Genomic DNA, 25485 nt, shown 5'->3' on the forward strand with positions numbered 1-25485 from the left:
CTTGAGCTACTCTTTTACCAACGAATAGTGGGATTGACCGTAACATTATAACGTCCCCACCGCTAAAATGGAGAGCATGTTTGGCGCGACGGGGATGCGAACCCGCGACCCTCAGATTACGAGTCGCACGCCTTAACACGCTTGGCCATGCCGAGCCTACATAGTATTATATTTATGCAGATACGTGTAAAAATAAAACATTGTTTTAATTGTTCACCACAATATCCTTGAAGTAGAAAGTGTCCTACTGTCTCTAATCGGTAGTATGATGTCCAAGGTAGCTGGTTCTTATTCATTTCGTTTATTAAGCAAAGTATGAAACTTATGTAAAACAAATTCGAACGTTCCATATACCCCTCTAATGAGTAGGTTTCGTTTGTGTGTTTTTCAGGTAGCGTTGCGAACACAAGTGGGGACGTAATACTTGCGTTGGACTGTTTTCTAATTTTGTAATAACCCTATCTCTAAATTTTCTATCAAGGCCTCTGATATATGGATTTGTTTTGATGTTTTAATGGTGAAACGTTAACGCTGTGTATTTTAATAAATACTCTATAGCCAATTTGATGACAGTATTTTTGGTTATTTTCAGACTCGAGTCTCAATTCTGTAAAGTACCCTATTCTTGGGAAGTATCATTATTACTAATACTGTGGATTATGATGAGTACTAACATTGCTGTTAATAGTAACTGAAAAGTTTGATACGCGATTTGTTAATAAAATTAAGTTACTAAAATGTTAAAGAGGTTAAGAGAAAAACTAGCAGAAGAAGTTCGCCAGTTCCCAAATGTGCCATTTCCCATTCAGACGCAGGTAGGTTGTATGTTGTAACTTAGTCATTTGTAAGTAGTGAAAATGTTAATTTTAATGGTTGCATTTTGAATTAGGTGATAATATCTTACCGTGACATAGACGAATGAATACAGTTATTGTGTAAATTTATTTATTAAACGTATTTTTGAGTTGTCATTATTTTAAATGTTATAATGTTAAATACATTTTGCATCAATCTCACCTTTAATATTTTCTCATCAAGAGACTGTTTGGCCTTTCATGCACATGTCTGCCTTTGAACTTAAAAGCTTTAGAAAAGTAAAAATTTTAAACTACTTTATTTTTCAAGAATTTCATGCTTCCTCCTATACACTCATTTGAAGTTTTGATTTCCACTAGTACTACTTCTCATAGGAACCAATTTCATTAAGATATTAGAGAAAAAAAAATACTGTCTTGTCTTTCCCAAGTCTTGAACTTGTGTCCCTGATCTTACTGTCTTTTGGATGGAGCACAAATAAAACAGGCTTTTTATTATTTCCTAGATAATCCTGTAAACTTCAAATCCATTAAAATGTATAAGTAATTTTTGATTAATGAAGCTATTTTATTGACTAAATGTAAAATTGTATCCTAGTCTGTATCCAAATCATAAAGTTATTAAACAGTTTTGCATTAATAAATTTACCAAAACTTGTTTTGTTGAACAACTCCTGTAGTTAATTGATAATTTTGTAACTGTTTACCCAGATATAAAAAAAAAAAATCATTATTTCAAACTTAAATACTGTAGTGATAATTATAAATTTTTCTGAGTAATAAAATCTACCCATAAAGAGAATGAAGATAACCCTAACACTGGTCACAATAACCTTAGCTATATTGTTTGTGTGTGTGTGCACTTTTAAATTATAAAATGTATGAATGAAAGTACAGAAATATGTGGTAATATGTTAACCATATTATATCTGCTTTATCTAGTGCTGTTGAGATCTTTGCCAAATACTGGGGATTTGTCAAACTAGCTAGGATGTGACTGACATAGCAGTGGCCAAGACACAATTTTATATCATTGTTTGCTTAAACAATAACTTTTTGGTGTAAACTAGATTACAATTGTAAACTGCAGTTTTTTTCAGTTTTAGTTTAAGTCGTTACACATTGGAATGGTATATATGAAAACAGATATACAACTTTTAGAGGAAAACAATTTTGTGTTGGTCTTCCTAAGGGTAATATATTTATGCATGAATGTGTTTGTAAAAAAGAAACAAATAGCACATTTTGTACAAATGTGTATTAGTACTATGCTGTATAGTAATAAATTGTTCATTTTCAGAGTAATGGAGAGCCCACCAACAAACTTGCTGTTGACACATTGAAAGAAAATGTAAGAAAAGAATTAAAATATCTTTGTACAGAAATATTTATTTAAACATTACTTATTCTATGTGTTTTTTTCTTATAATCCTTTTAAAAATTTGAAAAGTTGAAATCTACAAAACTTTCTTTACATTTTGAACTGAAAATAGCTGCTAACTTGCACATTAGGTAAATGTATGAACTTTTTTTTTTTGCATTGAAAGTAATGGTGAGTGTCAAGCATCATTTGGAGGATTGTTCAATGAAAGTAAAATAAATTTAAGAATCTTTTGGAAAGTCAAAAAAGAGGTCATGACCAATATTCCCTATTATTTTTTCCATCTAAGGATGTGTGGATGTTTACTGAGGATGTATGCAGCTTTGATTGGTTGTTGTGCAGCCACAAAGTTTAGAGAGAGTACTGAGCATGGCTTATTTTATTTCAAAAGTACATAGGTAAAGTATTTTCATTCCAGATAAGAAGTGTGATGCAACTGAAAATTATTTTTTTTAACAGCCTTTAGTGATGTAAAATATTCATACTCTCAAATCATAAAGACATGTTCAGATTAGGGGCTTAGAATTTCCAAGGTGAGGATATTTCTTATACTTAATGGTATTGGAAAACAAAGAAATGTGGATACACTTTAAGTAACAGCTGTGGTTAGTGAAGTGTTATGTCTTGTGACAGGGATTAATAATGAATAAAATCTGCAATTACAAAAGTCAGTGACATGTCACTCTCAAGCTCTAGATATTTAATCAAGAAGGATCTGTATCTGAAAAAGTAATGCAAGTCATATACATAAACTGCTTCCATGGAGTGTTCAAGAAAGGAAATGAAGAACAACTTTAGAAAATTGTATAAATTTTCTGAGCTAAGGGAAAATAGCAGTACATGATGATGCTTAAGGAAATTTATGTGCATCTTGATAGCTGTAATAAGTCTTGTGCCATTTATACAAGTCAGTGGTTGAAAAAAAATTCAAAGAGTGATACATTGTATATCACAAAATTTTTTAAAAACTATTTATCATCATCACTGGATACTTAGCCAGGGACAACTTAGCGATCAGAAGATTGAACAAAAGGTCAAAATGAATTTCTGTCAAATCATTATTTTGGCATGGTACACTCACTTCCTTTGCTCACACACACATGCTTCACAAGCCTTGCACTCATATGCACCTCATGATTATCATGTTTTAACTGCATCTCATAAGCAAATCATCATAGGACAATCCTACATCAATAGGATTTACACACGTTCTTGTTGTATGTGGCTCCGTCTATTTGATTTAACAAAACTGTCACTTCTTGTTAGGCTGTGCTATAGCTAAGATATCTTATGAAAGTATTCTCATAATTTATATTTCTCTAATATTATCATACAAAGTGGAAAGAACATTTATACTGTTTAATCCTGTTTTATTTTTAGTTTTTGATGATAAGTTATCTTTTTTACTCTTTTTTTGCTCAAATTATTTTCAATTATATTTTATGATGAGTACTGAAGTTAATGTTACAATTCAGATATTCTATAGCCTACTATCAGCAAAATTACATAATTTTTAGGTTGGGGGAACTCAAAACTCAACTGAGGAATTTTCAGCCTTAATGTGAACATTGTCCCAATAGTGCTTGACTTCCTTCTGAACCTGCCAGACCTGTTTGTGACAATGAGGATTTTGACAACTTTTTTCTTCACCCCATTTATATGTGCTTTCATGTTCTCTCCTGCACAATCTGCTAGGCCTACTTCAGCCTTTTTAGACATGATTTCTTAGGTTTGTTCCATTTTATTAATTTTCATGATTTCCTCTAATTATTTTATTTCCTTATTACATGATATCCCTTTCCTTCCTGTATTTTGTTTTTCTCTTTCTCCTGATAATAGGGGTTCATGGTGAGCATTTTGTTTCTCAGTTACAAGCTGATGCTCGCATGCCTCCCCCTTCAAGGGCCCAGGTTCAGTTTGTCTTGTTGTACTAGCAGGCTGATTACCTCTTTCTTGATTTTTAAAATTCCAAAACACTACTGCCAGGTCTAGTTTTCCTGCTTTAGTCTCGTCTGTATTACTTTTCTATAGTAGTATCCACCATACACCTTCTTTCTTTTTGAGGCACTCCATGATATCTTGAGGGGTTTTAGGGGGTTTATTCTTACCTCTACATTGTTGCAACTGTTTTCATTGCTCTATCTATTCACATGTGGTTTCTTTGTTATTGAGATTTTCTGGAGAGGAATGCCGTCTTGCCCCAGGTTTATTTACCATTTACGTACTTTTGGAATATATGGATGGCTCCTTTTTGCCAATGGTTTATTTTTGGAAATATTCCTTAAATTTTGGAATCTTGTGAAATCTATGAGGCAACATTCTACTATGTAAGCTTTGGTTGCTTGTTATCTCACCCTGGGCCTTGCAATCTGTTCTTGTTCCACTTCTGAGACTTTCAAATCCTGTAACTGTTCTTATCACTAGAGATTCCATGATTTCTTATGTTTATTAATGAGGGTCTCATCACTGCCAGCAGTACTGGTGATTATACTGTTTTATCTAATAGGTGCTTGTTTAACCTGTTTTGTTACTCTTTGGAGGAAATTTGCTAACAATAATTTGGTTCTACATGTCTTATCTGAGGTACTTGTTCATCCAATTCCTTTACCCATCCCATTTTATTTTGTACCCATATCCTTTCCATTACCTTGGAATCCTCTTACCAGTTAATGTTTGTCAGAGGCAGAATGTACTCTAAAGCTTGTGAAATTAATATTTTGTTTCATTGAAGCTTATGTTTATCCCTTATTTCTTTTATCCTAATACTAGCTGTCGAGAAATCAACTGTGTACAATGAAGTAAAAAATTAAAAATATGAAATGAAAGGACTAATAAATTTTTTCCAACATAATGATTATAGTATTGTTCAGAAGGTTGTATAAGTAATGTTACCTTTTCACACTTGTTTTCTTTAATTTTATGATTTTTCTTGTACTTTATAAATCACATTGAGAGCTCATTTATTGTTTTCTTTGGAACTAAAATAAGTAACACAAGCTAATGAAATTTTAGACATCTTATTTAATTGAAGTATTGTTAGTCTAAGCTAAGAAGTTTGTAATTTGTACAGTTTTCTTTCTTTTTTGAAATTTTATAATAATAAATAAAAAATATTCTTAAAACAAAGGATTTATAGTACATGCTGCATACTCAAGATGTTTGTATTCGACTAAAAATGTTCAGTAGTTTTCCCTAACTCTGAGTTTCTTTTAAGTTGAGGTGTCCTAAAAATTCCATATAGCTTTCAAATATACATTTCCAGATTACAAAAAAATATATATCAATCACCTGAATAGGATTTTCTAAAACTATTTAATTGATCTGCTTTTCTAAGTAAACTATTAATAGGTTTAAAAAATTGTTACTGTTTAGACCATCAAATTTGATCAAAACAGTGTTATTTTCCTTGACTAAAGACTTACAACAGGGAACTGTATGTAAATTTGTATGACTTGTGTGGACACAGAGCTGGTCTTTCTGTTGGTAAGTAACATGTCCATCAGATTATCAAATAATCTTGGAAGTCAGAAAGATAGGGGAGGGGGACTTCTCCCAATGGATTTGACAACTTTAATGATATTTTAGCAAATAAAAAGGTAGGAGATGTAAATGTAATATTATTGCTTGTTGTTGTTTATAACTGGAACTTTTAACTGGTTGTAACTGCAAATGTCTATTTTAGAAATACAAAATTATCAAGTGGAGAAAGTGCAGCTGAGATGTATTATATGACAAAGGAAAATAATGATTAAAGAGTTTTTGAGTATTTTATTTTTGGAATTAAGAAGTTAAAACTTAGATAATATATAAATTTGAACTATTAACTATATTTTGATGTTATATCTGTTGATATACATTGTTAATAAAGTTTTAATTAAATCCTAAATATTACATTATAAAAGATCATAACTTGCACACTTTGACCTGTTTGTGTGGAGTTGAATTCTTAAAAACTGATGGAATGAAACAGATAATATATAAAGTTGAACTATTAACTACTTTTTGATGTCATATCTGTTGATATACATTGTTAATAAAGTTTTAATTAAATCCTAAATATTACATTATAAAAGATCATAACTTGCACACTTTGACCTGTTTGTGTGGAGTTGAATTCTTAAAAACTGATGGAATGAAACAGGTCTTCTTGGAGTGTTGCTTTCCTTTTAGTTAATGATAATTTCTAATTTCACTTGTAATGGACAATGTGAATCAATGAATAGGTAATTCCTAAATATCACATTGTATAACTGTCATTCATTATGTATGATAGTTTTAATCTTTTTTTTTTCTCTCATGTAGAGATAAATTGTTTGGTAGTGTATTTACTATCTTTTTGCTGAAAACAATTATTAATACAACCAGGTTGGGAAAGTAACATGCAGAATTCACCTAAACAGTCATGAATTTTCAAAACAGATCATACTATGAAATATTCACATAACTTATAATCTATTGATTTTTGAATTACACACAAGTAATTTTCTCTATTATATTTAATGTTTGCCCTTTTTCCTTTTTTTTTTGTAATGTACTGACCTCATTGTTAATGTTCTCACTTGTTTGTTTTGTTTTTGAAATTTGTGTTTAAAGTTTTAACATATTTTTGAGAGAATGAGATTTTCAAAGATGATCTTAAGAATATTATATTTTTTATTCTTGTAGGATTTAATCAACTTTGGTGAAGGCTTAACCAATTCAACAAGCAACAGTACACTTTTAAGACCAACTCCTGATCAATTCAGCATCACAGATGAGAAAGATGAAACCCCTAGTGAACCAGGCACCCCTCATAAATTACAGGTATAGGTGATTTCAATAATAGTTTAAGATAATTTTTGAGAATACTTGCATCTTCACATAATTTAGCTACCTTCCTCATGCATCTGCCAAAGATACTTAGATTAGTAGCAACTTGCACTTAATTTCATGTGATTTAATTTAAATAATGCTGCTGCAAGATTACATCATTATGCAACAAAATCCTATTGATAAAAGGATTTATCAATCCCAACTTGATCTTTGCATGATTTACTATGCATGGTGACCTGCAAAGAGGAGGAAAGGATCCTGGTGGTTGAGGGGGTCCAACTCTAATACACCACTTTTGGCTAGTGTCAGTTGGCTGGTCTATTTGGGCTAGGGTCAACCAAGTACCAGTGTTGGATGTTCTCAATAGGTGTTATGGACATTTTATCTGATGCCAATGTTTGGGTATAGTGCTTATGTAACCCTAATGTTGCTGCAGTGTCGTTGTTTGGCATTGTAGTGCATCTCCTTGCAGGGCTTCATGGCCAGTGGGGTCAGTGGGCACAAACACATGTTTTTTATTATGGATCATTCAAATAAAAACTTAAATAAAATAGTGAAAAAACAGTTTATAGGTAAATGACCACGTCTTGAAGATTCTGAGCATCAATCTTCAACATCTGTAACACCTGTACCACATTATCTTGTACTACATTCTCCTTCAGACAAACCTTTAGGACAAATTTCTAGAGGGATTTGCTGGCTCTCCAAAGTCAGTTAAAAAGCTTTGCTCTGGTGACATACTGGAGGAAACATCCCCCAGTACAACACAGTGAACTCCTTGCATTCAAAGGCAATTGGAGATATACCTATTGAGGTTATGCCTCGTGCTACTTTGAATTTGTCTCGAGGAGTTATTGTTGAGAGGGATTTGAAGAACATCCCTGAGTCAGAGATTCTTGCTGGTTTCTCCACCCAAGGAATTTCATAATGTGACGCATATCTCCACTTGCAAAGATAGAATTATGATGCCAACCAGTGTCCTCATTCTGACATTTACGTCACTTATGGTATTACATTCCAAACCCTCTCAGATGTTTCCAGTGGCAGTGGTTCAGTCACTCTGAGACATATTGTTATGGTTCCTTGACGTGTGCTCATTGCCATGGCAAGGACCAGTATGACTATGAGTGTGAAACGGACCCTCATTGTGTCAATTGCTATGGCTGTTACCCATCTTAATTTTGTTCTTGCCCTAAATGATTGTAAGAAAAAGAGGCACAGCACTTAAAAACAATTCAAAACATTACTTACCCTGAGTCTCAACAGTTGCTGTCTACTGCTTTATTTTGGACATATGCTGCTGCACTTCTTTCCCCTACTACAGTGGGAGTGTAGAGGGATCTCTCTGTGTCTCCAAAAGAATCATTCTCAAACCAAATTAAGTCTTTTTGATCTGCTTGGTTTTGATCCACTCTGACAACTTTTGGGATATGCTCCAGGGTCCTTTCTTTCTCCATGTTGAACTTTTCTGTTTAGGTACTGCTTACAATTAATTCATATATCATATTCTTGGGACATTGAACTTGGTCACATTTCATATCTCAGCTGCACAGGTTCCTTTCTCTGTGCTCATCTCTCAATTTTCAGGTCTTATGTTAGATCTGTACCTTATTGAAAACATCAATGATCAGTACCTTTGCTACTCCTTTCAATTCTAAACATTCTCTCTTCAAGTCCCTGGAACTTCACAAAGCTACTATGGCTGTGTATTACTTCAACTGGGACTGATCTCTTCTCATTCTATATGTAGACCCTCAGTTTACAATGTTATCTCTCTCTCTCCTTCTATCAGGAGTGTCATCCCTTTGTGTGAAATTTGTTTGGCAGTCAAGTTTTTCCAGCTGTGTAGCTCTTCTTTTATCTTGTTTATGTTGCCTTTTTTCTCTTTCTATATATCAATAATTGTGGTGAATTTTTATTTATACATTCATTTGCCACTCTCTTCTGCCAGGTTGACATTCTGTCACCCACCTCTAGAACATCTTTTCCTCATTGTTCAACTGAGAAGTCTCAGCTTTTATTGTAGCAGACTATTGGGTAAACTTATAAATTGCCTTTTGACTTTTTTCTATGGTTCTATCTTTTCTTCCCATGTTTTTCTCCACCTTGTTCCAGTACTTCCTTGTTCATCATCACTCTTATCTGTTTCTTTTGCCAAACTAGAACCTTGAGGTGGTTTTACATGCTTTTAATTAGGCACCATTTGAACTATGGGCTTCTTGTTCATTACATGAACCCTCTCTCTTTTTCTGAACTTTTCTTTTTCTATTCCACAATAATTTGTTCTTGTCATGGAACTCCTCTTCTTCCAAAGAGCTTTCATTATTTAGGCTTACTATATGGATTCTCTTAACTCATCTTGATTATATTTGAATCATTGAATGGAGTTGTTTTATATATTTTCTTGTCCATTCCAGATCATTTCTCTCATGAACTATCATGTAAAAATCCAGCACCATAGAGGTGACTGTCCATACCTCTGACTCGTGCAACCTATCATTTCAAATTAGGTTTTGCAGTAATCCATTGTACTTTTTCCACTTAAAAATGTAATGGCAGTTAGGCTGATTAGGTCTGGGCAACTCTTGTATATCTTCCCAACACCAGTTTCTTCATGGTTCTTGAGTGGAGTATGGGAGACTCTTACCACTTACCAGTTTCTGTATATACACATATACTACAATAGATCAAGAAGGAAAACAAACAATTGGCTTCTTGTCACAACTTTTAAACTCATTGCAGCTGGATGTAGGTCGTTAAGCCTTTTAAAATTTCACACGTGGAGAAAATTGAATAAAATTTTTTTAAGGTTTTATACAGTTGAATAACCAAAACATCATAAGTAATTATACTGGTATCGTAGAATTACTCTGTAATTTGTTAAGCTTAGTAACTAAGATGTATTTAGGTTAAAAAAGAAAAAAGCAGACTAAAAATTCAACCTACCTTCTGGTCATCTTCACAGAGTAGAATGGCTGATAAAACCACTAGGGGGATATTCTAAGCTGTTGATTGGTTATCCACATCATTATATTGAAGTATATATGTTTTTTATATTCTAGTTTGTCAATATTGGTAATTCGAGTTCCTAATTGTGTGAAACTATAGACCTGGTATGTTGAGTCATAAACATCTAATTTTAAATAGCACTGCATTCAATATACCATGTGACTCACTAAAATCTATATTTAGGTGTTCTTTTAATATTTACTTTTAATAAAGAAATTAACTCATAATAATGTTTGAATTGTAATTTACAATTTGATCTCAAACTTATTGATATGAATTCATAAAAGTTTTGTATTTTTGTTCAATAAAATTTTAAATTTAAGTCAAGAAACATGTTGACATAGCCTTGACCCATTGTGAAAGGGTTAATAATGTTGGTCAAATAAGTCATGTTAAAGAAGTTGATGTCACTAGTGGCATTAATTTCTGTTTATCTCTATCACTTTTAAAGGAGCATTAATCCATTAATATGATGGAAATTGAAGAAAGGTATATTTCTAATACTATCTCAGTTAGCACAAAGGTTTCTATCCATTGCATTAAGAAGTGTGTAAATTAAGTACCTTTTCTCTGATGCTGGCAAAATATTTGAGGCAAAGATAAACTGGTCTCTTCTGTGGTGCATAACGTTACTATGTATTTCTGACATTTTAATTTTAATATAATAGTATTTTTAAAAATTACTTATTCTGACAAGTATAGTTTTATAACTGAGTATATAGTGGATTTTCATAGTTGATTAATCAAGCTCAGTGGTCAATAACATTAAAATAATTGATTATTCTCACATAAGTCTTGGATTGTTGGTATAATCAAAAATAGTAATAATTAGTAACAAATTTTGGTTGTGTGATTATTTTTCTGAGTTGTGACACTAATCAGTTAAAGTTAATGACCTTGAATTAATTAATGATGATAAATAAGAATTGTTACTGTAATATTTGTATGAAAACAAGAGGTATATGTGATTTGGAATATTAAGTTTTTTGTATGTGGTTCAGGCTGATCTTGCATCTGATTCTGAAATATTTACAACACCTCAATCTACGCCAGTACCAATCCCAACATTACAAGCTACTTCCAATGAACAGATACAAAGGCTGCCATCTTTATATGGTGAAGCTCAGCACATACAGCCAAGCTTTGTTTATCAGACTTCTAGGTCCAACTATATGCCACAGTCAGATATTGAAAGTGAAGTGGAACCTGATATTTCTACTCTTAACTTGGATGGTGTTTCTAAAGAGCAGCTGTATGCAGCCATTCAGAAGGTCCAAGCACGTCTCCAAAAGTACAGAAATAAGTATGTTGAATTAGTAAAAGCTTATAGAGGTGTTGATGCAGAAAAAGAAAAAATAAAGGTGAGTTACTGAATACTTTGATGTGTAATCTTTTCTTTCAGAAAAGTTTTGATACAGATATTGATTTGTCATAACTGTCTTTAGGCTAGCTGTATCTGATAAATCAAGAATGGTCTTATTCTTATTTCTCATTGGTACTGTGTATAAGTATGAAGAACTTCTCAGAAGTATTTCCCAAATCTAGGGCATATTGCAGTGGAGAAGGGTATTTAAGTGGGGTATAAAAGACTGGAGCAAGTGAGACTAATAATTAGATAGGCAAAGCCAATGTCCAAGAATAGCTATACTGTTAAGGAAAGTATGTATCACTTAGATAATGTAATTACTTTTTCTCAGGAAAGCATTGGTTGTGGTTTTCTTTGAAGTGTTTCATGTTGTCCTGTGGTTGTGATTTTTGCACCACCTTATGGATTTCATTCAAATTATAATTAAGAAAAGAATCTATATATACATTTAAAAAAGAAATAAGATGTGAATTCCCACATTATTATCAGCCAGGTGGATAATTTGACCTTCTATACTCCTCTTCTGTTATCTAGCATCTCTTTTATGAAACAGATAGGGAGTTATTCTTGATGATGAGAAACCATCTTGAAGTAAAAATGTATCTCCAAATAGCTGGTATGGGCATTAATGCTTTACTAATAAAGCAGAGAACAGGTCATCTTCAGGTTAACATGGAGTTTACAACTGACTGTTGCTGGACACATTTCTTAGGGATGAAAGTATAAGTGGGTACAGGATTAAGTTCAGGCATATTAGAGTTTAAACAGATAACACAGTACATAAACACAAAAGACTTATTCTTGATGTATTATATAAGAACTGCTACTTCAACACAGCAATTATACAAGAAGTACAAGTCCTCTGTGTTTCTTTGTGTGGTGTATTATCTGTTTAAACTTCATTATGCCTGAATTTAATTCCATACCCATTTATACTTTCCTCCCTATAATGTGATCAGCAATGGTCAGTTGTAAACTCTTTGTTAACTTGAAGATGATCTTGGGAGGTCGAAATGTTCTTTGCTTTATTAGTAAAAGTGTTAATACCCATACCAGCCATTCTGAGATAAACATAGGTGGTTACTTTTGATTGGAGCTGTCCATGTTTTTATCTGCTGAGAGATGGAGACTTTCATTTGACCTAGGGTATTTTCTCGTAGAAATTCTGAAGTTATGTTTTTGCCCTTAATGGAATTTGGATTCTGTTTTTTGGTATTTTTCTTTGTTATGTTAGCTTCTCACAGGTCCAATTAAGATCCTACTCCATTTCTCCTATTAATCATTTGAATTTGTGACAATGTGGGATTTTACTTGTCTACTTCTTCTTTGTTGATTTTTTCGTTGTTGACAGTAAGTTAGTTGTTGGCATGTTTGCAGAAGTTTCTCTTTCTCCCCTTTGGCCCTGCTATATCCTTCTTTTCTACATCTCTGACAACTAGGGAAAGTTACACATCCATCTCTGCAATTCTTTTGCCATTTATTTCTCACCTCAGTCACTAATTGTAATCTAATAATTTGCTTTGGTCTGTCAGGCATTGAAGTGTTATGTGACTCACTTTACCTCATATTGTGGTGATTGTCTTGACCTTTTTTCATGGGATCCCTCAATTTCCCTTGATTTTCTCCATTTTATTAGAGGTGGATTCTCAAATACTCATTTTGTATGTTTTGTTCTTTACAAGTGAAGGATCTTCCAAGTTGCATCTCAGTTGATTCAGGACATTTGTTTTCTTGCTGGCCATTTCATTTATCCAATCAAAGACATCTATGGGCTAGTAATCAGGTTTGTCCCAGTATTTTTCTCTCACCTTCTTTATGTGCTGGAACAGCTTTCTTCCAGGAGTTTTTCCCTATCCCATGATCATTCTTATTAAAATCTACTGGATTATGAGGAGAAGGGAGAGTACTTTTGTCATAGTCATATCTCTATTCTCCAGGGTTCCTTGCATCTTGCTTTCACTGGATCCAACTTTGTGGTGAGTGTTGCCCAGACAAGTGTGCTTTTCTCATTACAATTCCACACTAGCAACTGATCTTATTATTCTTACTACTGTTGAAGCAGGCTCTGTAGAAATTGTTTCATAAGATCATCTGGGCATTTACCAGATGGTATTATTATATTATCAAGACTTATGAGTAAAGCTAAAATGAATTGTGCCTGTCCTTGCTGATCATCAGATTTGATAAATCAAGGTCAGTTTACTTTTAAAAATTTAGGGAACTTTGCTCACCTATTGTACTGTTTTCAGAGCACTGTTCACTGAGACTCCCCAGTGTGCATTACATCCCAGATTCTACCAGTGAAACTAGGTAGTTCTTACCACATTTAGTTTCTAGTCACTGGGGTGGTGGTCAGAGGCTTTTCCTCCATAGTGTCAGAATGCATTCATTCATTCTTGGAGAACAGGGCAACATTTGCAGGGCCTACCTACCTGGGTCTCTGGATGTTTTTTCCAGATGTTAGTAGGGGTGGCTTGGGAGCCTTCTTGTGATTCTATTTCAGATTTGACACCATGCTATCTGGTTGCCTCAGTATATTATTCATGGTAGGAGGTCCACTATCTACTCATAATTCCAAACATGAAATTGTTCTATTATAGGCTTTTGTTTTTGCACAGGTTCCACATCCTCTTCATAATTTCAGGGGTATGTGGAATACTCTTTACACACTTGGTTGGGGAATGAGGATGAATGTTCATAATTCCAGACTAGAAGAGTTCTGCTTCTTTGGTTGAGGATGTCAGACATGATCCCGTCATTCCAAGCCTGGAATGTTGCTTTTGGACTTCTCCTTCTGGAGGAGAAAGTTTGTCAACTTTGGTAATGCTTACTTTCCTGTCATGATTCTGGTGGTATTAAATGCATCACTCTGGTTACAGATTGGGATCCAGTCAAAAGTAAGTATATGTCTCTAACATTGCAGTCCAATAGTTCTAGGCACCAGCATGAGAGATAAGGACCAAGACCCCTTAACTCTAACCTAAAGTTGTGGAACCTTGGCTGTCATTGGGGCTGGCCTGTAATGATTACTCCTGTGCTATTCCACCCTTGATATAAGAACTCAGTTTTGGGTGAAGAACATACCTGTTCCAGATGTTGGATCATGCCCAAGGATTCTATCTGTATTATCAGTGGATAGTAAGTATGTTTTGAAAGTTAACATTTTCCATAACTGAAAATGTACTTCCAATAATACTTACCTCTGCTGACACTCTCCAGTAAGAGATGGTGCAAGACTTGAAAAAGTGATTACATTATTTAAGTAAGGTGCTTATACACTACCAGGAGAGAGGGCACATTGATGAGGGTGGAGAAATTTACAAATTGGATATTACCAAGGGCATTTAAGTGGGTTATAAAAGACTATAGCATGCAAGACCAATGTTTAGATAGGCAAGAATGATGTTGAAGAATAGCTATATGGTCAGTGAAGGTAAGTATTATTGGAAATACATTTGTAGTTAAAGAAAATATTAAACTTTTCTTTTTAGAATTGGTATTAATTTCAAAGATAGTACATTTTTCTCAAATATTTATGACAAAGTATTTTAGTGATTTTTCTTTTAATATGAAGTAGAGGAAACTTTTTTGTCAGCAAGGAATTTAAAGAGTTGATATTTAGCACTGTATGAGATAGTTGCCTAAACATTTGCACATAAATGTAGATTATTTTTTTTAAATATATGTGTTTATGTAATTTAATCATAAATATTATCTAAGTAGTTAAGCAAATAATTACATCAAAAAGGAAGGGCTGCATTACAAACAGTGAGATGAATCCTATGATGGAATAGAACATGTAATACAAACAAAAACACGAAAATTTTATGCAAAAGAAGAGTCACCACAACATTGGCTGTAATGTGGAATGTAAGATGTGTCCTGGTTGTTGGAGGTGACTGTGGCAGTAAGACATGTACAGTAGTGGGGATACACTGTCTCTCAGTTTTAAGATCTGTTTGCAAAGCCTGAAATGTAAAGAAAATAAAGTAAGAAAGAATAGAAATAAAACAAGATAAGAGAGAAAAATGTGAGTGCTTAAGACCACAACATCCCATATTTATACCATCCTTTACTGCTTGCAGACAGTTGGGGGATGTGACTAGGCTCAGTGAAGAAAAAATGAAAAATAAACAAGAAAAAAGAGAAAGAAAAGTGCTATCATTGGGAGTAATGAGCAATAAAACCTTATTTAAGTCAAATTCAGGTCATATAAAACACAAAAATTATATCATCTGCACTGTTTTGGCCTCAAATGATTAAGCCTATAAGGCTGTTTTAAGTAACTCTGGGCCTAAAGTAGCATTATATTGTCACACTGCTGAATACAGTTTAGTTTTAACTTTTTTTTCCTTGAAAATTCTGTTTTACACAACTGTGATGAACAACTGAAGGTATTTTTACCAATTTTGAGAAATAGTGTTGTAGTATTCAAGAAAGCCAGGTACTAACAAGGGCATGAAGGAGCAGTCAGACAGACAACTTTTTTTTATATGAAGCAAAGAAGCCTGATTAAAAAAATCAATCTACATGTTGTTTTTGTAGCTTTATATTGATCATATAGTGGCTATTTTTCTGTTGTGTACTGTTTGTATTGTGTTTTTAATGGAAAAAGAGTATTTGATAGAATTTATAAACTTGCTGTAAATGGAAGCAAGACTAAATTGTTTAAACATTCATTTTACACAGATACATTTTTATGTATAAAATGTTCTACAGAACAACAAAATAGTTGTTCTAGAACTGTCTTTCTTATTTTGTCTTAAGGATGCATAATTATAACTTAAAAGTCAGGGGCTTAGCCATACCTACCAATTTTGTTTAAATTATCTGCAAAAATGTAAGAACAAATAAAGCTGCTAAGAATCTGATTGACAAATGGGTTAAGGGAGATTAGACCCTATGTGCAGTAACTATGTATTTGTGATAATTTTGTGTGTCCTTGGTATTTCTTTCAACAGATGTTCCAAATTTCTTTGTTTGAATTCAGTTTGAGATTTGCATTTGTTAACAAACATTGACTTTCCTGTTTGTGGCTATTGTTTCAGAACCTTTGAAATTTTTATCGTAAATTCCCAAATGATTATGACTTATGCTTAGTCCCTTGTGAATGACTAATTGGACTGTATATCTAACCTGATTTACTCTGGGTAGTGTTTTACAATTTAAGAAATAATCTTAACCTTCCAGTCTGTTTGTGGATATTATTTTATGTTATATTGCTTTTCTTATTTTTTACCTGTATCTTTTAATATTTCTGAATTTTTCACATTATGATAGCAATTCTAGGTGTTTACATTGCCTTTCCTTCATGTTTGCTATTAGGGTTTATAATGTTTCCTTTATAGCTGGTCTTTCACACTTAAATGCTTTATCATTCTTGCATTCATTAATATTTTCCATTTTTTTAGGCATTTTTCCTTTCCTAATTCTCTGTTTTTAGTATCTGTTTGACCCACTTGGGGAATGAGTCCCTTACTTTCTGTTTTGCTGTGTGGTTCTTCATTTTCTTGTATTTGTCTTTTACTCACCACTCCTAGATGTAGATTCCTGTGGTGAGGGGACCTCCCAGGGAAGGTTCTGCTCTTTCAGTTTACCTCCTCTGGGATCTAAACATCCACCCATGTGTTTGCTGTGCATGGCGATCCGTGAAGGGGAGGAGAGGATCCTGGTGGTTGAGGGGTCCAACCCTAACACACCACTTTGGCCATGAATTCCTGTAGACAGGCGGCCTTTGGGTGGCCCCCCTTGGGTCAATCGACTGGTCCACTTGGGCTAGAGTCAACCAAGTACCAGTGTTGGAAGTTCTCAACGAATGTTGTGGATATTGTTTTTGATGCTGGTATTTGGATATAGTGCTCACAAAATTGCTGCAATGTCCTTGCATGACATTGTAGTGCGTCCCCTCGTAGGGCTCAATGGTGGGTGGGATCAATGGGTACCAAAATTTTCCTTTTTCCTTTATGGATCCTTCAACAAAAAATTTAAATAAAATAGGGAAAAAAACAGTCAATAGGTAAACGACCACATCTTGAAGACTCTGAGAAGCAATCTTCAACATCTGTAACACCTGTACCCCATTTTTTAAAAATACATTCTTTTTCAGAAAAACCTTTTGGGCAAATGTTCCCCTTTTTACTTCAGAAGGGACTAGAGGGACTTGCTGGCTCTCCAAAGTCAGTAAAGAAGCTTTGATCTGGAGACACATTGGTTGAAACATCCACATCCCAACACTGAACTCCTCTTGAATTCAAAGGCAATTGGGGATGTATCTATTGAGATTACCCCTCATGCTACTTTGAAATCATCACGAGGAGGTATTGTTGAGAGGGATTTGAAGAATGTCCCCGAGTCAGAGATTCCAGCTAGTCTCTCCACTCAAGGAGTTTGTGCAGTGAGGCGCATCTCCACTCGCACAGACGGAGTTACACTGCTGACAAATATCCTCGTTTTGACATTTACATCACCATGTGCATCTGCCACCATCAAGGCAGATTATCTAATTTGCAGGGTACAGCCGTACATTTCAATGCCTCTTCAATGTTTCCAATGTCAGAGGTTTGGCCATTCAAAGACGTCCTGTCGTGGTTCCCTGGCATGTGCTCGTAGTGGTGGCGAGGACCATGATGCCTATGAGTGTCACACGGACCTACATTCTGTCAACTGCAATGGTTCCCACCCTTCCTACTTTCGTTCTTGCCTAAAATGGTTGGAGGAAAAAGAGGTGCAGCATTTGAAAACGACTCATAACATTAGTTATCCTGAGGCTCGGAAATTACTGTCTGCCACTCCATTTCGGACATATGCTGCTGCACTTCGTTCCACAACTACAGTGGGAGTGCAGACAGATCTCTCTGTGCCTCCAAGAGAACCATTTTCAAAACAAATGAAAAGCCCTTTGAGATCCATGGTTAAAAAGGTTGATGAATCGACTTCTACACCCTTTTTTGTTCCTCACATACATTCCAACTAATCTCAAGATCCACATTCTTCAGTTTCAAATACAGGCATTTCTTCTGATACACCTTTTTCTCCCACCCCATGATGCAAAACAATCATTTGTTCGCATCCTCAGTCACTGGAATCCCCTTCCAACAACAAAGACCTGCCCAATCGACCCAGGGCAGGATCCATGGAGGTTGATAGACCTCCTCCATATAAAGACAGTAAGGAAAAAAGATGTGGTCGTAAACAGAAGGGTTCTCCAGCCACTTTGCCTACCCATCATTAAAAATGGCCACCTTGATACAATGGAACTGTAGAGGTTTACGTTCTAATCCGGATGATATCAAAACACTGATTGCTTCCTAACATCCTGTATGTCTTTCCTTACAAGAAGCATTCCTAAAACCTGCTGATACAGTCACTATTTGACAGTTTTCTCTGTACAGAAATGACAGGCTGTGTGATGGAGGGGTGGCACTATTGGTTGATCAGCATGTGCCCACCCTGTCTTTGTCACTCAACACACCCTAGGAGGCCGTAGCCATCCGTGTTTCCTTGGGTCATACCATCACTGTTTGTTCTCTCCACCTGTCCCCTGGAGAGACATATGATCAATCAGACCTTGATGCTCTCGTTGAACAGTTTCCGTCTCCATTTCTAATCCAGGGGGACTTTAATGGACATCATCCTCTCTGGGGAAGTGCTGTTATTAATAGGAAGGGTCGCTCTGTAGAGCGTATGCTCTCTGGTCACAATCTATCTCTTTTCAATACTGATTCTTCCACTTATTTTCATGCACCTAGTCAGTCTTTTACCGCTATTGATCTCTTGGTTTGCTCCCCTTCATTATTCTCCCATTTTTCATGGAGGGTTGACAATAATCCACTAGGCAGTGATCAATTTCCTATACTTACGAGAGAGACTGGCCGTGGTCGATGCCCCGGTGGAAGCTGGATCAGGCAGACTGGTCCATTTTCACTTCTCTCACAGAACTTAATCCTGCCATCGTGCATCGGCCATCAATAGACGACTGTGTGGCAGTGGTAACTAACTGTATTATACAAGCAGCTGCTCAGTGTATTTCCAAAACCTCGACACGTTTTCCACAATATCCTCGTCCATGGTGGAATCCTGCTTGCCACTTGGCATGGAAGGCTCAAAAATGGGCCTGGGATACTTTCCATAGATATTCCATACATCACTTTCCAGTGGGCCCGTGCACATGCTAGGTGGGTAAGATGTCAAAGCCAGAAGGAATCTTGGATTAAGTTTGCAACTAGCATATCTTCTACCACCAGCTCCAAGGTCATATGGGACAGGATTCGAAAGATCAGTGGGCACTACAATTCTGTCCCCCTCTCCATCTTACTCTCTGATGGTCAAGAGGTAGCTGATGTCTGGAGCATTGCCGATACTCTAGGTGAAAGCCTTTGACGGGTATCTAGCACTTCTGCTTGTTCCTCCACCTTCTTGGCCATCAAGACTCGGGCAGAGTGTTCACCTCTTTCCTTTAGAACTGACTGTCTCTTTGACTATAATTGTCCCTTTACACTGGTGGAACTGAAAATGGCCCTTCATCGGTCTGGCAGTACATCTGTTGGACCTGATGATGTACACTATGACATGCTGCGCTATCTCTCTCCTGCTTCTCTTCATATTTTTCGAATTGTTTTTAACTGGATCTGGCAGGAGGATGTTTTTCCTAATGCTTGGCACCAGGCTATTATCTTACCTTTCTCTAAACCTGGGAAAGATCCCAAGATTCCTTCAAACTGCCGTCCAATTGCTTTGGCAAGCTGTCTCTGTAAGACCTTAGAGAGGATGGTTAATGCTCATCTTTTTTGGTTCCTTGAATCAAACAACCTCCTCTCGCCCACCCAATGTGGGTTTCGATGACAGCATTCCACCACGGACCACCTAATTTGATTTGAAACATCAATCAGAGAAGCCTTTCTCAAACGCCAACATTTTGTTTCAATATGCTTTGACATTGAGAAGGCTTATGGCACAACATGGAGGTACGGCATTTTGTGAGACCTCCATATATATATGGATTACATGGCCATTTATCCATTTTTATTAAAAAAATGTTAATGGACAGGAGATTCCATATTCGTGTGGGTTTGACACTTTCCCTTTCTTTTCTACAGGAACTTGGAGCCCCTCAGGGCTGTGTTTTTAGTGTAACACTTTTCAGTATAAAGATAAATGCCATCACTGAACAACTCCCTCTAACTGTTGCAAACGGGCTCTATGTCGACGACTTTCACATCTCGTGTCAGTCGTCGAACATGAGATATATTGAGCGGCAACTACAAACTGCCCTCAATCATGTACTGAAGTGGACTACTGTGAGCGTCTTTAATTTTTCTCTCTCTAAAACCGTTTGCATGCACTTTTGCTGCCAACGGGGTATTCACCGTGATCCTGAACTCCGTATTGGTGAAGTTTTGCTGCCAGTGGTCCCTGAGACCAAGTTCTTGGGGCTTATCTTTGACCGTAAGCTGACCTTTATACCACACTTAAAGCAGCTACGGGTCAAATGCACAAGAGCACTGAACATCCTCCGTGTCCTCTCTGCCACCAGTTTGGGAGCGGATTGATGTTCTGTGTTAAAGATATATCGTGCTCTTATTCATTCAAAACTCGACTATGGATCAATGGTCTATGGCTCTGCCAGACCCTCAGCCTTAAAGATGCTGGACCCCATTCGTCATCAAGGACTTCAAATCTGCACTGAGGCTTTCTGCACCTCCCTAGTTCAGAGCTTATACGTGGAATCTCACAAACCTTCTCTGCAACTTCACCATTTGCAACTGTCTTTACTATATTCTTTGAAACTTTGCTCCTTACCAAAGCATCCCACTTGGGGATGTGTTTTCCTTCTTCAGTGGGCCTTACTTTTCAAAACAGACGATCTGCCATTGCTCCTTTTGGCCTTCGCATCCAGGTGCAATTGGATGAATTGGGTCTGTCCTTGGATAACATTGCAGAATCCACTGGTCATCCCATCCCTCCATGGCTTATTACAGCCCTCAAATGTGACCCTTTTTTAAGTCATCTGAAAAAGGCAGATACTCCCGATTGGAAGTACCGTCTTTTATTTACTGAACATCTTTTGAATAATCATTCCATTCCAATTTATATGGATGGTTCAAAATCAGGTAATTCTGTGGGCTCTGCCATGGTTTGTTGTGGTTCAGTGATTGTTCACAGAATCTTCTCTACAGCTTCTGTGTTCACTGCTTAACTGTGCACCATATCTCTTGCCCTGGATCATATTGAAGCTGAGCAGTACTCTGACTGCACTATTTATACTGACTCCCTTAGTTCTCTGCTGGCCTTGGAATCACTTCACGTTGGCTCACACCCTGTTCTTGCTGATATTCAAAACTGACTGGCTCATTTCTCATTAACATACTTCTATCCAGTTTTTCTGGATACCAGGCTACGTTGGTAATCGAGGGAATGCGCTTGCAGACATGGCAGCTAAATCTTTCTGCTCTGGCACTATCACCACTGTGCCTATTTCGTACATGGACTATGGTCCTGTATTCAAGGCTCAGCTTCGTGCCAGCTGGCAGTCTACTTGAGTGAGCAACATGACAACAAGCTTTTTCAAATAAAACCTTATATTGGGCTTTGGCCGTCTAGCTTCCATAAGGTTCGGAAGGAGGAAGTTGTTCTAACTATACTACGCATTGGCCACAGTTTTTTAACTCATTGTATTATTTTATCTGGAACTGATGCACCAGTGTGTAGTTTGTATAACACTCAAATCACTGTAAGCCACATTTTACTTTCTTGACATCATTACAACTCTCAACGACGGCACTATTTTAAACATGTTCTGTCCCAGGTTTTGTCTGTAACATTGGACAGTGTTATTGGTGATGGTGACACTGTCCACCTTAATAAAGTTTTTAGTTTTTTAATGGCCATTAATCTTTTTAACTTCATTTAAGTGTTTGATATTTATTCGTTACACCTTTTTAATTGTGGTTCCCTTTTTAGAGTCTCAATCTCTCTAGTTCAATTTGACATTAGAAAATGGCCAGAACAATAAATAACTTGACACCAGGACTGGAAAGGCCAACTTCAGGTGACTAACACTGCTGTTTGAACTATTCGTTTGAACTACCCGTTAGTCGTCCTGGCGAGTTGTTATTACAATTTTGCTGCATGTCTTTTAACACTTTTATTACTTTACCTTTTGGTACTGGCCATAATGACACATAATCTGGAACCAGGACTGGAAAGACCAACTTCAGGTGACTGATTGTGGTTCTTGTACCTACCTGTTAGTCTTCCTGGTGGGTTATGATCATTACTATTTTGCTACAGGAAATCCTTTACAACTTTGTAGACTGGATGTTAACATTGGTTTTATGCCATTTTCTGTTTTTAATTGCTGTTTTGTTTATATCTTTGTTTCCTTTTATGAATTTTACTACATTTAATTTATTTTTACCTTTTTGCTGGACATTTGGCACAAATAGCCTAGCTGCTTCGTGCCATAAAATACTAAATCAATCCATCAATTTTACTCACCATCCCCTGTATTCTCTCTACTGCTTCCACCTTTTGTATAAGTATTTTATTTTACTACAGAAGAGTTTGTTCTCTTTTCATTGCCTTCTTAACCTGTTTCACTTCTACTCTGTTTCTTGTTACTTTGTTATCCTGATGTTCTGTTAGTTACCTTCCTTCTTATGCTATATTTTCCTCCACCTTGTATATATGGTCTTTATTGGGCTGTCTTTCTTTCTCTTGGACATGGTCACTAAAAGTCAGGACAGATGATATCTTTTCCAGTTTTTCTTCTTTCTTGACATTGCCGTTTACTTCTGTTCTTTTTATTGATTAATCTACCTCAAACCTTCTCATTTGAGGTTTCAGGCTTTTTTCGTTTCTTCATTATCCTTCTATCAGGAGACTAACTTAATGCTTCTTTTGTTATTGCCTATTATACATATATAACCCTGTGCAAACTCATCTCCTTTTTTTTTCTCTTTCTTTTGGTTTTATTTCTTATTTTCCATCATTGTCTCTCCTCTTCTCTTTGCTTCTCTTGCCATTTCTTTTTCTTCTCCCTCCAACCTAGTTTATGGTCCTTCTCATTTTGTGATTGACTGTGGTTAATGTGTCAGACATCCTTTTAAGTATCGTTCTTGACCCATTCACCATATGTTTTCTATGTATCTCCCATTGTATTTGAAATTTATGATTCCTTGCTCTTCCCCTCAATGTAGCATTGGCCTATGTTGTATTCATTTGTATTGTGAGGACCTGTACCTTCCATATTCACAGCTTGGGGCTGGTATTTCTTTTCTTGGATGATTGTCTTCTATTGGTCTATTCTCTTCTTATGCATGAAGTTACTCATTTGAGGTGGCTTGTCATGAGACCTAAGTTATTTTTCATTCCCACTCAATATTTGGTACTTCTGGACATTTTCTTAATTTTTTGTCACAGCTGAATTCAGCTTTTCCATTTTGCCTATGAATTATGTCATTTATGGACACCAGGATTTGTTTCTTATTTTCATTTGGTGCAAGAGGTTCATCAGAAGAATGAAGTTCTCATTATTTTGGAATTATACACATACACTTCTTCTAGTTGACCTTGAGGATCCAATAAAAATTGTCATGGTGATTGGACCATGCCCATACTACTATAAATGTTTTAACAACTTCCAAACAAGATGTCTTTACACTGATGCTTCTTTCTCTGGATGAAGAATTGAATTCTGACATTTGGATGCAGAGTGTGGCTTCATTGCACATCAGTGTTTGAACTTCCTTTTGTTTGTTAGGCATAATCAAATTTTTTTCCTTGCTGCCTAATTACTTAATGATCTATTTCAACAGTATTAGAGTTGTTTCCTACTTCAACCATCTAGAAGTCATCCATTCCTTGACTTTTTGGTGTTGGATCTATTCTTAGTGAGCCCTCATATCAGGTTTGCCTTGTTGCCTGTCATTTGCTGTGGGATAAGACCTTTATTGGTGGACTGCCTTTTTTTTTTTAGGCCAGTCTGGGTCCAATCAGAAGAGGGTTTTCTCTCAGTGGACACATCTTATAGATGCTTCTTCCTCCATTTTCATTTTTAGGCTTCCTCTCTCCTCATTCTCTGTTCCTCATTTTTTAGCTCTGACTTAACCTCTTTCTGTATGCCTATCCTCCTCTTTGTCTTTTCCCTTGATACACAACACTTTTTGTAGGATCCTGTTGTTGATGCTACTTTGACCAGCTCAACCTTTGTTTCCTGTGCTTCTTTGCTCAGTATCCAGACCCAAAAGGTCCCTACTTAGTAACTCTCTCTGTTACTTCAATTTCATACATTTCTTTTTCATCAATGAACATCATTCCTCCATCTTTACCTATCTGGCCAAACTCTGATCATGTGGAATTCTTGATAAGTTCCTATTGTCCTTCCATTATGTCTGTCTATCAACAAAGGAGGTGGATCTTTCATTATTGGTTCACCTGTCACTCCTTTTCTTCTGGCCATCCTACTGGTAACCACCTTTCTGATTGTTAATCCATAGTTTGCCAGTCTTTATCATTGTTGGTTATTGGAAAACCTTGTCCATTGCATTTCACCTTTTCCAGTACCACAGGTTGTTTTTCCCTATCTCCATTCTGTTCCTTTTCTTCTTTTTCCTCTAACCTCCTCATTCAACTTCTGATGCCAGATTGAGACCTTTGATTATGCACACTCTCATATGTGCCCCATTCTAGCCATCTGCTTCTTACTCTGTGTGCAGTCTTTCTTCCTGGACTAGTTTCCTTCTCCTTGTCTGCCATCACTAACATCAAATGTCTATACTATTAATGCTTTTCAGACTCTTTTACAGTTTTTATATACTCCTCAGAACAAATCTTTTCTTCCCAAATCTTCCAGCCATTTTGGAAGGAAACCATACTTTCCTGTCTACCTACCTTCTGTTTCTCATCTGTATGATCATTTGGATCCCAGTTGGCTCTTGTTTTCCAGTTCAGGCTGTTTGGTGTTGCTTATCAGAAACTTTTGGGTCATTCCATGTCAAATCATCCAGATTTTGGAAAATTTTCCAGGTGACCCCTTCAGAATGCCTTGAAAAAATTCACATGTGCTCATCTACCCATATAATGAAAAATTACTAAAGATTAGA

The 25485-nt window shown here is 35.9% G+C and overlaps 1 protein-coding gene across 1 annotated transcript in view; it reads left to right on the forward strand.

Moving 5' to 3' along the window:
• Positions 1-383: 383 nt before the first annotated feature.
• Positions 384-25485, forward strand: part of LOC143251655 (uncharacterized) — a 104758-nt gene continuing 79656 nt past the window's right edge. Inside the window, exons 1-4 of the mRNA XM_076502916.1 lie at positions 384-815; positions 2116-2166; positions 6862-6999; positions 11019-11378. Of these exons, the coding sequence (XP_076359031.1) occupies positions 738-815; positions 2116-2166; positions 6862-6999; positions 11019-11378 (627 nt within the window). The 5' untranslated portion in view covers positions 384-737. The remainder of the gene's footprint in view (positions 816-2115; positions 2167-6861; positions 7000-11018; positions 11379-25485) is intronic.

The sequence above is a fragment of the Tachypleus tridentatus genome, chromosome 6, assembly GCF_004210375.1.
Source record: "Tachypleus tridentatus isolate NWPU-2018 chromosome 6, ASM421037v1, whole genome shotgun sequence".
NCBI lineage: Eukaryota > Metazoa > Arthropoda > Merostomata > Xiphosura > Limulidae > Tachypleus > Tachypleus tridentatus.